Source organism: Peromyscus eremicus, chromosome 5, assembly GCF_949786415.1.
Source record: "Peromyscus eremicus chromosome 5, PerEre_H2_v1, whole genome shotgun sequence".
NCBI lineage: Eukaryota > Metazoa > Chordata > Mammalia > Rodentia > Cricetidae > Peromyscus > Peromyscus eremicus.
The window spans coordinates 76,492,380-76,507,327 of NC_081420.1; the positions used below are offsets into that span (position 1 = coordinate 76,492,380).

At 39.3% G+C, this 14,948-nt stretch overlaps 1 protein-coding gene across 1 annotated transcript in view; it reads right to left on the reverse strand.

Annotated features, from left to right (window-relative positions):
- Positions 1-14,948, reverse strand: part of Kif5b (kinesin family member 5B) — a 48,944-nt gene that overhangs the window by 11,632 nt on the left and 22,364 nt on the right. Inside the window, exons 11-19 of the mRNA XM_059263742.1 lie at positions 14,790-14,938; positions 13,067-13,260; positions 11,629-11,697; positions 6,909-7,115; positions 4,125-4,268; positions 2,246-2,434; positions 1,740-1,857; positions 990-1,051; positions 781-890 (exon numbers count right to left, since the gene is read on the reverse strand). Of these exons, the coding sequence (XP_059119725.1) occupies positions 781-890; positions 990-1,051; positions 1,740-1,857; positions 2,246-2,434; positions 4,125-4,268; positions 6,909-7,115; positions 11,629-11,697; positions 13,067-13,260; positions 14,790-14,938 (1,242 nt within the window). The remainder of the gene's footprint in view (positions 1-780; positions 891-989; positions 1,052-1,739; positions 1,858-2,245; positions 2,435-4,124; positions 4,269-6,908; positions 7,116-11,628; positions 11,698-13,066; positions 13,261-14,789; positions 14,939-14,948) is intronic.

Here is a 14,948-nt window from a genome sequence, read left to right on the forward strand (position 1 = left end):
CTATCTCATTTGCCAATTGGCCAGGACCTCACTGCTCCATTCTCTAAGGGCAGGAAAGGGAGGGGCCTGGACCTTTCAGTCACTTGACCATCTGAGATCACTGTTTTCTGCTCCCCTAACTTTTAACTTCACTCTTATCAGGTATTAGGAACAAGAACCCCCTCCCAGAACACTGTCATCACTATTCTGTTTCTTCCTTTCGTTTTTACTCCAATTACCAGATTTCACTACTGTATAGTCTATGTATATGAAGCTAGGAAACATGGGAAGAGAAGAAATGGCTTCTAGATAAAAGACAATGTCTATTTAAAAACAAAGCAACATCCCCGTACTTTTCTAGAATGCCTTTCTCAAACCTCTGAGAAGCTAGTAACTATCTCTCTCTCTTTTTTTTTTTTTTTTAATTTTTATCCTGGTGTGACTGGACACCACATGGCCTGGGAATTGAACCCAGGTCTGCTGGAACACCAGTCAGTGCTCTTAACCACTGAGCCATCTCTCTCTCCTCGCTAGTAACTATCTCCACAAATGAGTTCAAACTGTTCCCTTTCCTCTCTTTTACAAAATATTCAGATCAAACAGTCTAAAAAAATATTTTCAAAACTGATCTGGAACTTGGGAAGTGTTACTAAAAAATGTGAAAATAAATCTAATTTTGCTGAAAACAGCAGGTTTCTAGTGAGACTGTGTCTGTCTGTTAGTACCCAATGAGCTCCCCCTGTCTGAAGAGTCAACCTTCTGATTAGTACTGAGCAACTCAGAGGCAAGTGCAACACTCACTCTTGGAGATCAGTGATTAGTTTTTCCTTTGCCTCAACTTCATCTCTCAAACTGCTGATTTGTTTTTGGTGAGTTTCTCTGTGACTCTGGATCTGCTGTTCAACAGCTTGCTAAAATTAGTTTGGAAGGAGAAAGATATTAAAGTTAGACTAAGATCAATAACAGTGATGGATTAAACACCTTAGGACCCACTAGAGCACCAAACTTGCCTTCACTTCATTTGCAGTCTGAACCTTGTTTAAATGTTCTTTTTCCATTTCATGGACCTTCTCTGTTTGGGTATGAGAGAGAGAGAGGAAAAATGAGGACCAAAGTGAGCCTGAGAATCCTAATAGAAACTGTAAAGCAAGCATGTTCTATAAGAACTTGGCCAAACTCTCCATGTTCAATAACACTAGGATATTTCATTGCCACCACTGTATTGATATCACAAAAGGGAAATGAAATAGTTTCCAAGTGTTGCATGTTAGAATTTTCTTTCTTTCTTTTTTTTTTGGTTTTTCGAGACAGGGTTTCTCTGTGTAGCTTTGCGCCTTTCCTGGAACTCGATTGGTAGACCAGGCCAGCCTTGAACTCATAGAGATCTGCCTGCCTCTGCGTGCTGGGATTAAAGGCGTGCGCCACCACCGCCCGGCGGCGCATGTTAGAATTTACATATACACACCTACTCACATGCATACAAGAACTCTGTGGGATATCCCTTGAATTGCTATTTATACTCAATACAATTTTTCTTTCTCTCAACATGTGTGTTTGGGCCTCATATGTTCATATGGATGTGTTTATCTGTGTGTGTATGTGTCTGGAGGCCAGATACTCCTTAATTTTAAAAAAGTCACACTGAAGTGGATAATTTATTTACTATTCCAAATTGTCTATTTTCTTTCAGTGGGAGTATGTGTACATCAATTTACATTACAGTAAGGAAGAATATGGACATAGCAATTGGAAGCCAGTACCTTGTGCTCGAAGTTGGACCAGTTCCTCCCCAAGAGAGTCAACAGACTCCTCTAGCTGTCTCTTCTTCTGCTCCACATTTTGAAGGTATTCGGTCAGTGACTTGATTTTGGCTTCGTGCTTTTGGGGAAAAAATACTTATATAAAGTGGGGAAATACCGCACATACATTGTGCAGTTAAAACGCACCACCTGAAACCTGAGACACTGCTATTCCTGACCCTCCCTGAACAGTTCCAGGGTAGGACCTACCATTATTCAGCAGCAAAGTCAGAACACTGGGCCCCGAAGTTCTGCTCATCCATTTTGTCAGTCACATATTTCTAGGTAATTTCCATACTTAGGATGTACATGTTAAAACATTCAACTACACTAAGAAACAGCTACACTAAGAAAACTAGGCCTTTTGTTACTGAAAATACACAGAACCTTGTGATCCTGAAAACCTTTATAATAAAATTTACACATATAACTTTTTAGGAACTTGAAAACCGTTCTGTAGCACATACCTGGGAGATGCGGAGCTGGCATGCTGCTAACTCCTTCTCATTTTCTTCCATTTTCTTGTTGCTCTCAGTCTGTGTGCTTTCTAGCTGTTTGCAGCGTTTCACCATGGTTTTTACTTCCGATTTCATTTTGCTAATGTAGAGCCTTGCAACAGTGAACTCTTCGTCTATCATACCAGTGCCCTCCGGTTGCTGGGAGAAAACATGAGGTAGTAAGTTAAAGCTAGGGCCGAGTGGTAGCAAACATCCCAGTACTTGGGAGGCTGTGACAGTCAGATCTCTGTAAGTTCAAGAACAGCCTGCTCTACAAACTGAACCAAGTGAGAACCTGTCTCAAAATAAAACACCACGAACACCACCCCTCAAAAACAAAACAAAACAAACAAACCAAAAAAAAAAAAAAAAGGAAAGAATAAGTTAAAGCTGAAATTGTTCATTGTCTATTTTCCCAAATTAGGCTTGTGGGTCAGCCGGTCTAGGCAGTCAATGAGACCCTTGTTCCAAAACATAATGTGTATGACCAGGTAGATGGCCCCACAGGTCAAACGCTTGCTGTCAAGATTGAGGACTGAGGTTTTCAGCTGCAGAACGCAGGTAAAAGCTCAGCAGGCACAGTGGTCACTGTCAATTCCCAGTACTCAGGAGCAGGGGATCTCTATGGCAGGAAGCTAGAGAACTGAGCTCCAGGTTCAGTGAAAGACCCAGTCTCAATAACGAAGGGGAGTGAGTAAGGAAGACACCTGATGTTGATCTCTGACCTCCACACACAAATACACATATTATTTTCAAAAAAGTATGAAGTGACAATAGGTCAATTCATTTATGAGCTTTCTCTCCAATGTGATTTACTACTGTCCTAATCAAATACATAGACAAATAAATAAAGATGTTTAAAGAATTTATCATCAATATCAACAAGCACATGTATGATATGCTTAAACGCCAATGTGCACGTGATAAAGTACATGAAGTCAGTTCTCTCCTTCCACCATGGGCTCCAGGGATCAAATTCAGATGATCAGGATTATGTGGGAAGCGCCTTTACTCACTAAGCCACATCACCAGCCCAGTGAGGTGATTTTGAAGTGAAAACCTTTACACATTTGAGGAAAGAATCCAACATGGCCCAATGAGGTTGCTTAGTGAATACCGTTTCTGTGCCTGTTACCCCCTTTTTTCATCTACTGAAATCAGAATTAAGGGGCTGGAGAGATGTCTCAGTGTTAAGAGCACTTGCTGCTCTTTCAGAGGAGCTGAACTGGGTTGCCAGCACCTACTTGGGGCGCCACAATAGCCTATTAATTCCAGCTCCAAGAGATCCCAGACCCTCTTCTGCCCTCCAGAGATACATGCACACACGGTATACACACACAAAAATAAAAAAATAAAATAATCTAAAAGTGTAGTTAATACCACCTGCCATACATGGTTATGAGGATAATAGGTATGAAAAGAACTTTGTAAAAAAAAACAAATAGCAGGACTGAGAATATAGTGTAGTTAGTAAGACACAAAAGCCTGAGGTTTTTTTTTTTAAATCCACATTAAAAATACCAAAATTCAAAACAAAACACTGCCAGGTGTAGTGGGAATGTAACTATATTCAATGCTTGGGAGGAAGGTAGAGGAGAGTCCCTGTGGGAAGCCCCAGATCCCACTGGGAGACTTACTTCAAAAACACGAGGTAAGACGCAAAGAAAAAGAAACCCCAAAGTGAATGGGTGCTGAGGAACAACACCCAAGATTCATGCCTGACCTTCACACATACCTGAAAACATGTGCATCTGCACCGCACAATAATGCACACACACACAACAAACTAGAAAGCCAAAGGGTGAGCTATACACAGAAAATTACATGTAATATTCAATAATCCTATTACCTTCACATCATTATTTCCTACAGCAATTCCTATTTCTGCAAGGTCTTTTAGCAATGATGCCATCATTTCAGCTGCTCGTTTCTTCTGGTGGTTGGTCATTTCCTTCAGTTTCTGAAGCTCAGCATCAATACTTGCTAAAGTTGCCTGCCAGAATGAAAACAGTATAGACGAGAATCTTCAAATATTCATTATAGTCCTTATAAAAGCATTTATTTCTTGCTTTGAGATTCTTCATCTATAATGAATGATGAGGTAGCTTCTAGTTCAAGCTTAAAAAATAAGACTTCAAACTATGTAAAGTAGGCATGTTCTATTCTTATATCCCAGTAAAAGCAGGTATAATAATAAATGTATCATTAAGTTCCTCAGATTGGATATTTTCTGCATAGAAATGGGGAACTTCAGTATTAATTATGTACTACTGTCATCTACTACTATATTTTGTTTATCTTTTGAAATTAATGTTTGGAATGCTATTTCCTGGTTTTGGAGAGCTGCTTTCTATGCAGTTAGTATGCTTCGTTTATTTACTTTGTACATGTTCACTAAAGAGAACTTACCTAGTCATAATTATTATTTTTACTACTATGATATAAGCAATTACCTAGGAGCTAAGGATGAATCAACGTTATCAAGTTTAATTACTCTAACTGTACATTAAAAATAATATCTGGCCGGGCAGTGGTGGCGCACGCCTTTAATCCCAGCACTCGGGAGGCAGAGCCAGGCGGATCTCTGTGAGTTCGAGGCCAGCGTGGGCTACCAAGTGAGTTCCAGGAAAGGCGCAAAGCTACACAGAGAAACCCTGTCTCGAAAAACCAAAAAAAAAATAAAATAAAATAATATCTGGTTATCAGCTACAAAGTTATCACATTTGGAAGAGTACAATCCAATCTGGCCCATGTTAAAAATGACATATCAAATATCAAATGTAGCATTTTAAATGCAATTTATTGTCTTTTAGTCAATATTTGAGTACAGGTGCTATCATTTCAATTGCTTGCTTCTTCTGGTGGTTGGTCATTTCCTTTAGTTTCTGCCTATCAGCAGAATATTTGTTCTCCCAATTTACAATATACTAGCTCTCCTTCAGGTTTCATAATTCAGCATGTTCCTATCATAATCAAACTGCCAGGTATTTTCATTAATATCTAAACAACAATACTGCTTAAATATATAAGCAACAAAATCTGGTGATTTCAGCTCCACATCTGTACAACTGTCTTAAACACCAAAACCAGTGGACAAAGGCCAACCTACCACCTCTAAGATTCACTGATGTTTTACCAAACAGTAATTAGGTTTGATAAAATAATTCAACCAGGGAAGGAGGAGAACCTTCTTAGATATCCTTATCAACTAACTATGACAAACCTAACTGTTAACTTTCGAAATTAAAACCAGAAAACAAACTCATCAGGAGCAGTAATCCTTTTATTTAAGCTCTATTTCTTTTAAAATGTATTTTATGTGTATGAGTGTTGGTGGTTTGTGTGTCACCACGTGGATGCTAGGAATCAAATCTGGTCCTGAAAGAGCAACAAATGCTTTCAACCACTGAGCCATCCCTTAGCACCTTACAGGCATTAGTTCATAGTAACTCAGAAGAAGTAAATCTTTTAAAGGTGCTATTTGATAACACTTCAGGAGGAGCAAACCTTTTTAAAGGCACTATTTCTTAGTATTGACTACTTTCTTTCAGACACAGATAGGAAAGATGGCAAGGCACCAAAATGCAGGCACAGATAGGAAAGAGATGGAAGGTACCAATACTGAATACAACTAGGAATTGATTTCTAAGCAGAAATAACTGAAACATGAGACCAGTGTTGTTCAAATAATAACAGCTATCTACTATTTCTGACGTTACTCCAGGAAGTAGGCATCCCACACAAATCACCATCTGCTACAGGATGGTCCACGAGGTCCTATTCCTTGTGTTGGGAAGGTGTGAACAGTCAGTACTCCAGTAAGCAAACCAATAATTATTCAGAATAATGTATCCCATGACTACTCTGATAACTCAATTACATGGCATTTCCTCCTTCCCTCCCTCCCACCCTCTCTCTTGGTTTTGCTGACAAGGCATCACTATATAGCCCAGGCTATCCTGGAATTTGCAGCTATTTTCCTGTCTCTCCTTCTCCAGTGTTACAATTAAAGACACATGCCACAACATCTGGCCACATTTATTATTTTTTAAAGTGTGTATTTCTTTTTTTAAAATATAATTTATTTATTTTTATTTTATTTGCATTGGTGTTTTGCTGCATGTATGACTGTGTGAGGATGTCAGATCTTGAGTTACAGACAGCTGTGAGCTCCCATGTATGTGGGTGCTGAGACTTGAACCCAGGTCCTCTGGAAGAGTAGTCAGTGCTCTTAACCACTGAGCCATCTCTCCAGCCCCAAGTGTGTATTTCTTAATTTGAGATTGATCATCTGATAGTTTTACTAAAATGTATATTATTATTTTTTCCTAACATTAGAAATAGCCAACATTGACCTTTGGGGGGAAAAAAAAGAAGAAAGAAAAAGAAAAGAAACAGCCAACATCATTTAAATTAACAATTAAGTTATGTATCAATATACTTTTAGGAACCAAAATTATAACCCTGCTGCTCTACCTCTTAGGCTTTATATGTAAGAAGTGAGAGTGAGACCTGAGTATCTTGAGAGTTGATGTTACTAATATCTTAGGCATATACAGGAATAACTTACTTAAATAACTTTTCATTTAACATAACTCATAGTTAAGTATAAAGAAAACAAAATATATCTTACAGATTTTTGATTTAATTCATCACTAAGCAATTCATATTCCTTGGTTTTGTCTTCAACTTCCTGAGACTTCTGATCATAGTTAACAGCCAGTTCCTCTAAGGCTTGTAAAACTTCTTTGACTTCTTCTTTAGAGGCGTCATTTTCTGCCTGGAGGCGATTCAGTTCAGCTTGCATATTATCTTGATCCCTTCTGGTTGATGCCAGAAGCTATATGAAAGAGTAAAACGGAATTTTAACAAACTTGTGAGAAAACATTCATCCGTGTCATGATTTACAAAAACAAGAGAAATGAAAAGTAGCTCTATTAAAGGTGCTGATACTTTATTCTTTAACAGATGCACTGAACACCTACTATGCGTGGGCACTGTGCTACATGTGTGGAATACAGAAAGGAAGAAAAGTAACACTCTAACTTTGAGGAATCTACTAAAACTGAAGTCCAGGAAAATAAGGGCAATACAAGGCACAGTTTAATAGCATAGACAGCAGATCGCTTGGTACCATAGGAAAGAGCTATCTTTCTGGATAGTATTCATGGAGAAGTTAGTGAAGGAGAGTTTAGTCATGTAAAAAAATTAAAAATTAAAAAAAAAAAAGGATTCTAGACTTGAGAGTACCATGTATAAAACCCCAAATCCAAAATGAATAGTTCTTTAAAAATTCAGATCTGGGGCTGGAGACATGGCTCATCACTTAAGAGCACATGCTGCTCTTCAGAAGATCTGGACTCAGGAGCAACACAACTGCTTCTAACTCCAGTTTCAGGGAATCAAATGCCTTCTGCTCTCTAAGGGCACCAGGCACACACTGTACACATGCATACATGGAGGCACTCACATATACATTTGAAATCAAAGTAAATCATCTTTAAAGAACTTAGATTTGCTTTAGGAAATTAAGTGTGGCCTCTGAGTTATGCCTCAGAGAAACATTTCAACACATTAAAGTTTGAACTGGAGAGAAGACAAAAGATCATCCAGGTCAGTTACTTTTCAGCAAAGACATTTGGAAATGCATGGGAATGTTAGTAATTGTTATTAATAGCATTGGGGAACAGGAATCATGAATGCTAAACGTCCCACGGTACATAGGACAGAACAGCAAAGAAATTATCAAACCCCAAATGCTAAGAGTCCCTCCAAGAACAATGCTATGGTTGAAGTAATGAAAGACACCAGGCATGGTGAAATACACCTGGAGGCTGAGGCAGCAACACACACTGAGGCTAGCTTGGGCTCAATGTGGAGTGCCAGGCCAACTAAAAAGCAAGACTGTGTCTCCATACTCCAAAAAGATAAACAGATGAAAACTGATTTTTCTGATGATGGATATTTCATTTTACTGAAGCTTATAGCCTTTTCTATTCCTTCAGTCTCTCAAAAAAACCTTAAATAGGGACTATTTTTCAATTATCTCCACTATATTGGGTGCAATAAAATAAGGATCCAAACTAACTCCTAAGAGAAACATGGGAGAAATGATATGAAAAGTAGCACAGACTGGGTGTAGGAAGACAGCATGAAGGAGTAAAAGTATGTTTATTCATGTGACATTCACATTCCCAAAAAAAGTCACATTGAAAATTACACAATTACTAACAAATGTGACGGCTATTCTTGGTTGTCAACTTGACTATATCTGGAATTAACTAAAACCCAAATGCCTGGGCACACCTGTGAGGGTTTTTTTTCCTTAATTAAATCGTTTGAAGTGGGAAGACCCATTTCTAGTCCAGATCTTTCCAGGTGAGAAGACGCACCTTTAATCTGGGACACACCAGCAGTCTACATAAGGACATGGAAGAAGGGACTTTTTCCTCTCTGCCTGCCTGCCCTCACTGTGGCTGCTAAGGCCATTCCTTCCAAGCAGGTAGTAGAGCCTCCTTCTTTGCAATTCTGTTGTTTGTTGCAAACCAGCTGAGACATCCCGCCTTGTGGACTGAACAACTACTGGATTCTTGGATCTTCAGCTGGTAGACAGCTGTTGTTGAACTGTTGTTGTTATAGCCTGTAATGTATTCTGATAAATCCCCTTTAATACACCACACACACCCACACACACACACCACACACACACCCATCTCCGCCGCCACGTTGCAGCACATAACTCAGCAGCCTGAGATATGAACACACAATATATGTGCATCCTCAGGCCTGTAACACTAAAGAACTTTGTTTAAATATCTGGGCTCACGTTCCAAGATGACTGTATGTTATTAACTATAGTGTTTTTAACTTTGCATACAAGGTTTTCTGCTGTTATAGAAATAAGGTGATTTAATTATGGAAAATAAAACTTTAAATATTTTTCCTACCATCATCTCCCAACATGTAAATATCAAATTTATGGTGGTATTTGTGGGGAGGGGGGTCCCCAGGGTACTCTTTTTTTTTTTTTTTTGGTTTTTTGAGACAGGGTTTCTCTCTTAAAGTGAGGGATAAGAGATTTAGATAGAAGCCAGGCGGTGGAGCAAAAGACCTCTCCCTAGCACAGCCAAGTGCAGACCCTTCCAAACACCTGGTAACCACACACATGGTCAATTCATTCCCTTATGCAGCCCTGCTGGGTAAAGCAAGCTCAGATCTTACTAGGAAACCTCTTTGGGTTCCCACAGGTATTGTTTTAGAATTTATTATTATTATTTTGGTTTTTCAAGATAAGGTTTCTCTGTGTAGCCCTGGCTGTTTTCGTACTCGATCTATAGATCAGGCTGACCTTGAACTCAAGAGATCTGCCTGTCTCTAACTCCTGAGTTCTGGAATTACAGGCATGCACCATACTGTCTTGAAAAACCAAAACCAAACAAACAAAACCTGCCATGAGTTCCTGACTTAATTCATAAAATTGTTCAGTGAGTTCTGGCTTGGGATTAGGACAGAAATTTCAGCAATTATGAAATGGCCCTTAAACATATTCTATCGTTTGCTTGTACTACATATTTATGCTAAGTGGCACTCTCAGCACCAACCATTATAAAATCAAGAGACTGAACAACTCAGTGTTAGAGATGCTGTATTCTGCAGTATCAAATGTGCAGCCAAGATTGAATTCTTTATATAAAAATGGTGAAGCACTCATTGGTATTCAAATCTACTTTCATTTTTAATAGCAAGCATAAATGCATACCAAAGAACTGTTCTAAAATAAATTTCTTTATAATTTATTATAAGTAAATGTTTGATTTATATACCTATTATACTGGCTGGTTCTTTGTGGTTTTTAAGACTGGGTTTCTCTGTGTAGCCTTGACTATCCTGGAACTTGCTCTGTAGATCAGGCTAGCCTCGAACTCACAGAGATCAACCTGCCTCTGCCTCCCAAGTGCTGGAATTAAAGGTGTGCACCACCACCATCCAGCATGTTGGCTTTTATAAAAAAAATGACTTATTTATTTTTATTTTATGTGCACTGGTGTTCTGCCTGCATGTATGTCTGTGTGAGTATGGTAATATTTTACTTGTGCTGAAATGTGATTTTATTTGTATGTTAATAAATAAAGTTGCCTGGGGGTCACATCTAATAGCAAGCCATAGCAGAAGTCTGGCAGTGGTAGCATATGCCCTTAATCCCAATCACATGACAGGCAGATCTCTGTGTGTTCAAGGACATAGAGACATAGGACATGGAGACACACACCTTTAATCTCAATACCAACCATAGAGGACTTGGAGGTCTGTATAGACAGGCAGTGACGAGGAGGTCATGTGGCTGGGTTTACAACCAATGAGAAGGCAGAACAGAAAGTCAATAAAAAGACAGATACACAGAAAGTAGGTCTCTTTCTCAGGGGAAGGATGGCAGTGGCAGGAAGGGTAAGAAGGTGGTTTTAAGTTTCAGCTCTTAGCTACTGCTCTGACCTCTTGGGCTTTTAACTCTGCATTTGGCTCTGTGTTTCTTATTTAATAAGACCTTACATTTACATGTGAGGGTTTCAGATCCCCTGGAACTGAAATTACAGACAGTTGTGAGCTGCCATGTGGGTACTGGGAATTGAACCCAAGTCCTTTGGAAGAGCAGCCATAGCTCTTAATCGCTGAGCTATCTCTCCAGCCCATGCTGGCTTGTTTTATGTCAATTTGATGCAAGTTACATTAATTTTGGAAGAGGGAACCTCAACTGAGAAAATGTCCCTACCAGACAGGCCTGTGGGCAAGCCTATGGTCAATTTTCTTGATTGATAATTGATGTGGGTGGGAGCTGTCCCAGAGGAGGTAGTACCACCCCTGGGCTGGTGATCCTGGGTGCTATAAAAAAGCAGGCTGAGCAAACCATGAGATGTCAGTCAGTTAAAAAGCCCAAAAGCATTCGGTCCAGAATTTCACTACTGTTGTTTCTGAGAAAGGGTCTCACTATGTAGTCTTTACTGGCCTCAAACTTGGAATTCCTCTGCCTCAGTACCCCTATTTCTGAGATTATAGGCTTATGTGGATTATATGCCACTATATCTGGCAAAAAATAAACATTTTATAGAAGCTGTCTTCTCTTTTCCATATAAGAGGAAACCCAAACTTTAAAACCAAACCACAAAAAGCATCTAAAGGAGGAAATCAGTCTCCGCTTCAATACACGGCATGATTTATCTCACAGCACACTGGCATGCATGCACACACTCCACAACTTTAATGGTATAAGGCATAATATCTAGCATGAGCTGAGCTGCACAGATTCCTTTATCTTCAGATGATAAACACCAAAGCTTTTCAGGGAGCATTTAACTCACCTCTTCCTGATCCAACATTTGTGTCTTCAATTTCTCCACTAGTTGGCTTTGTTGGTTAATCTCTTCATCCTAAAAATTTAAAGGATCTCATTAGCAAAGTAGATTATAACTGGGCTTGTTTCCCAACATCAACTCCTCCAAAATTGTTGGCAGAATTAATTTTTTTTTTTTTTTTGGAGACAGGGTTTCTCTGTGTAACAGTTCTAGCTGTCCTGGAACTCTCTCTGTAGACCAGTCTGGCCTTGTACTCACAGAGATCCACCTGCCTCTGCCTCCCAAGTGCTGGGATTAAAGGTGTGCACCACCACCAGGCCCAGAATTAAATTCCTAAGGAAAACTGAAAAGGGAAGGCATTTCTTCATTAACAATGTACCATGTGCTATACAACCAAGAAAAGGTCCAAAGTTTATAAAATAACTTTAAAGGCTAAAAAATAGCCTTAGTTTATCCTAGTTTACACGTTTAATCCCAGTACTCAAAGGCAGAGGTAGGTGGATCTCTGAGTGAGTGAGTTCCAGGACAGCCAGAGCTGTATGGGGAAACCTGTTTTGAAAAACCAAAAAAACCAAAATGAAATAATAACAAAACCCCCACAACAAACCAAACCAAACGATTTTCTATTACTGTGCTCATGCCCGCCTTCTTGCTAAGCAATGTAAGCAGGGAAGATAATAATCCTCTACTCTTTGCTCTTTCCTTTCTTCTCTTCCATGATCTCTTATGAGGGCCTAAGATCGATCCCCAATTTTAAATGATTGCTTCATTATGATTCTTCAGTGACCCAATGCACATTTTCCTGTTAAGTGTTGTCTGTTTCTAAGGGGTTGGTAGGACGTCCAGGTCATTCTAGGCACATGGCACACACTCTACCAATGAGCTGCTGTTGTTTTTCAGATAGGGTATCTCTAGCTGGCCTCAAACTGGTGAGTCTTCTGCCTCAGCTTCTTGTATGCTAACATTACAGGTATGTCCCCCCATATGGAACAGTTTGTTTACATACAGTTTCTACACAGAACTGATACTGTATTATCTTTCCCTGGTGCTGCTAATGGAATCCAAAGCCCCATGCAGTGCAAACATTTGACCACTTAGTTATATCCCCAAACCTCTGAAGTCAGCTCTTCAATTTTCTGTTAACATAATTCCCCAACTCCTTCCAATCATCTTGGGTCTCATATAGCCCAGGCTGGCTTCAAAATCACTATTTAATGAAGGCTGGCATATGCCTGGTCTTCCTGCCTCCACCTCCTAAGTACAACAATTTCAGCACGTTCCACTACACCCACAACATCATGGCTTTCTAAAAGCCAACAGAAATAAAAGGAAAAAATGTAAATCACAAGGAACCTTAAAACTGAAATTAAAAACTAAAAATACTGATCTCACCAGCATTCTAAAACAAAAAAGACAAATATAAAACAAGTAATATAAAATCTACCTTGTCATCAAGTTGTTTATACAATTTAGCGATCTCTTCTTCACACTTTCTTCTTTCAGCATCCGTAAAACTGCCAGCCACTCCAACTGCAGCTGCTGGTTTGTCATTGGTGATAGTGATATCTTTGTCTGCTGAGAAAGCCTCCAAATTGGCTTTCTCTTTGTCAAACTGCTCGTCGAGAGGCACTGTCTCCCCTAAAATAATTAAACGATGAAATGGTCACTACAAATCTGCACATCTAAAACACACACACATTCTGTTCCCTCTGCATGTCCACTTTCCTCTGCTTCGACCAAGCCTGCTGCTGGTGCTTCCTACTGCCATTTTAGCACAGGTGTGTGTGAGCTTTAAAAAATACTTTAATTTCTCTCCAGTCACGGTTTTCATTTCCTTCAACTGTCTCTCCATACTTTGCAGATTTTCAGAGCTTGGTTACAAAAGCTACTCTGAATCATCAGGTGATTCACTCATCTCTATTTCTTTAGGATTAACCATTGACACTTTATTTTACATCTCTGTGGTGCCATGTTTTCCTAAATAATCCTTATCGTATACTTTGATGTCAACATTTGAAGAATGACCAACTTATTCTAGTCTTTGCAGATTATATTTGTTCAAGAAAGACCAGCAATAGTCAGCCCATCCAGAGATGCTGAACAGAATAGTATGCAGGGTTCTGAAGCCCAGGGCTTCTGCAGTGGAGCACCAATGAGGCCTGCCTGCCTGCTGCTGAAAGCTGTCCAAATTCTGGGATTGCTGAAGTTGGAGACAAGAGTCCATTTAGCAGACTTAAAGCCTGAGTCTGTAAGTTCTCAGACGGCACTGAGGCGGGACTGTAGGCATCTGTTTGAGGTACAGAGCAGAGGAAGTTTGCCCAGACGTGGGGTCCAATGTACACTTATTTCCTTTTCCTTCTCCCTATCTTGGGTAAGGAATAGGGAGGCCCAAGATATTTAAAAGTGTCTTTCTTACATTTTCATTGAAACTTTGCTTATTATTAAACTACATCAAGTTCTATTTTTCACCTGTTATTAAAATTAATGTTTTTGCAAAGGGTGATAGGTAGCAATTCCCATTTTACCACTCTTCTTTGTTCCTCCTCCTTACTCAATGTCAGCGGCTCTCAACAACTTTTCCTTCGGCTCTGTTCTTGAGTTTTTTGTTTGTTTTTGAGATAGGTAGTCTTGCCATGTAGACCAGGCCCTGCCTTACAAATGCTCGGATTAAAATCATGTGCTACCACTCCCAGCTATATTTTACATATAATATATATAAATGTATATGTTCAAAAATATGTGTGTGTTTGTATTTATGTACACATATTTTATACAAGGCATTGTTACGCAGGCTAGGCAGGGCCAGACATACAAAACTACTGAGGTTCTGCCTCCCAAGTGCTAGGCATGTACCACAAAGCTCTGTCCCTGAGATCTGGACATCTGGAAGTTCACTGATCTTATCTGCTTCTTTGAAATCCATCAAATCTTGCCTATTACTGCCTCCTTTCTAACCTAGGCACCTTACTATACTGTAGCAGCTATGGCTCTTATTGTTTTAAGTAAAGCAAGCATTTAATGACAGATCTTGATCTTTATTTGAAGATGGAAACATGCTTAAAACCTGAAAATAGGTTTTATTTTCATTTAGCATTCATATAAAGATTTCAAGTATGCAAAATGGCGCCAAGTAAGAAAATTTAAATGACAAATCCTGAAGTTATTACCATTACGCCATCGGTTGAGTTCATTTTCAAGCCACTGAATGGTGTTTCGTAGGGTCTTATTTTTTTCCTTTTCTTTTTCATACTTCTTTTTCCACTGCTCTGCAGTTAACTCTACATTGACACAGACTGTGTTCTTAATGGTTTTGGCCCTAAGAGATG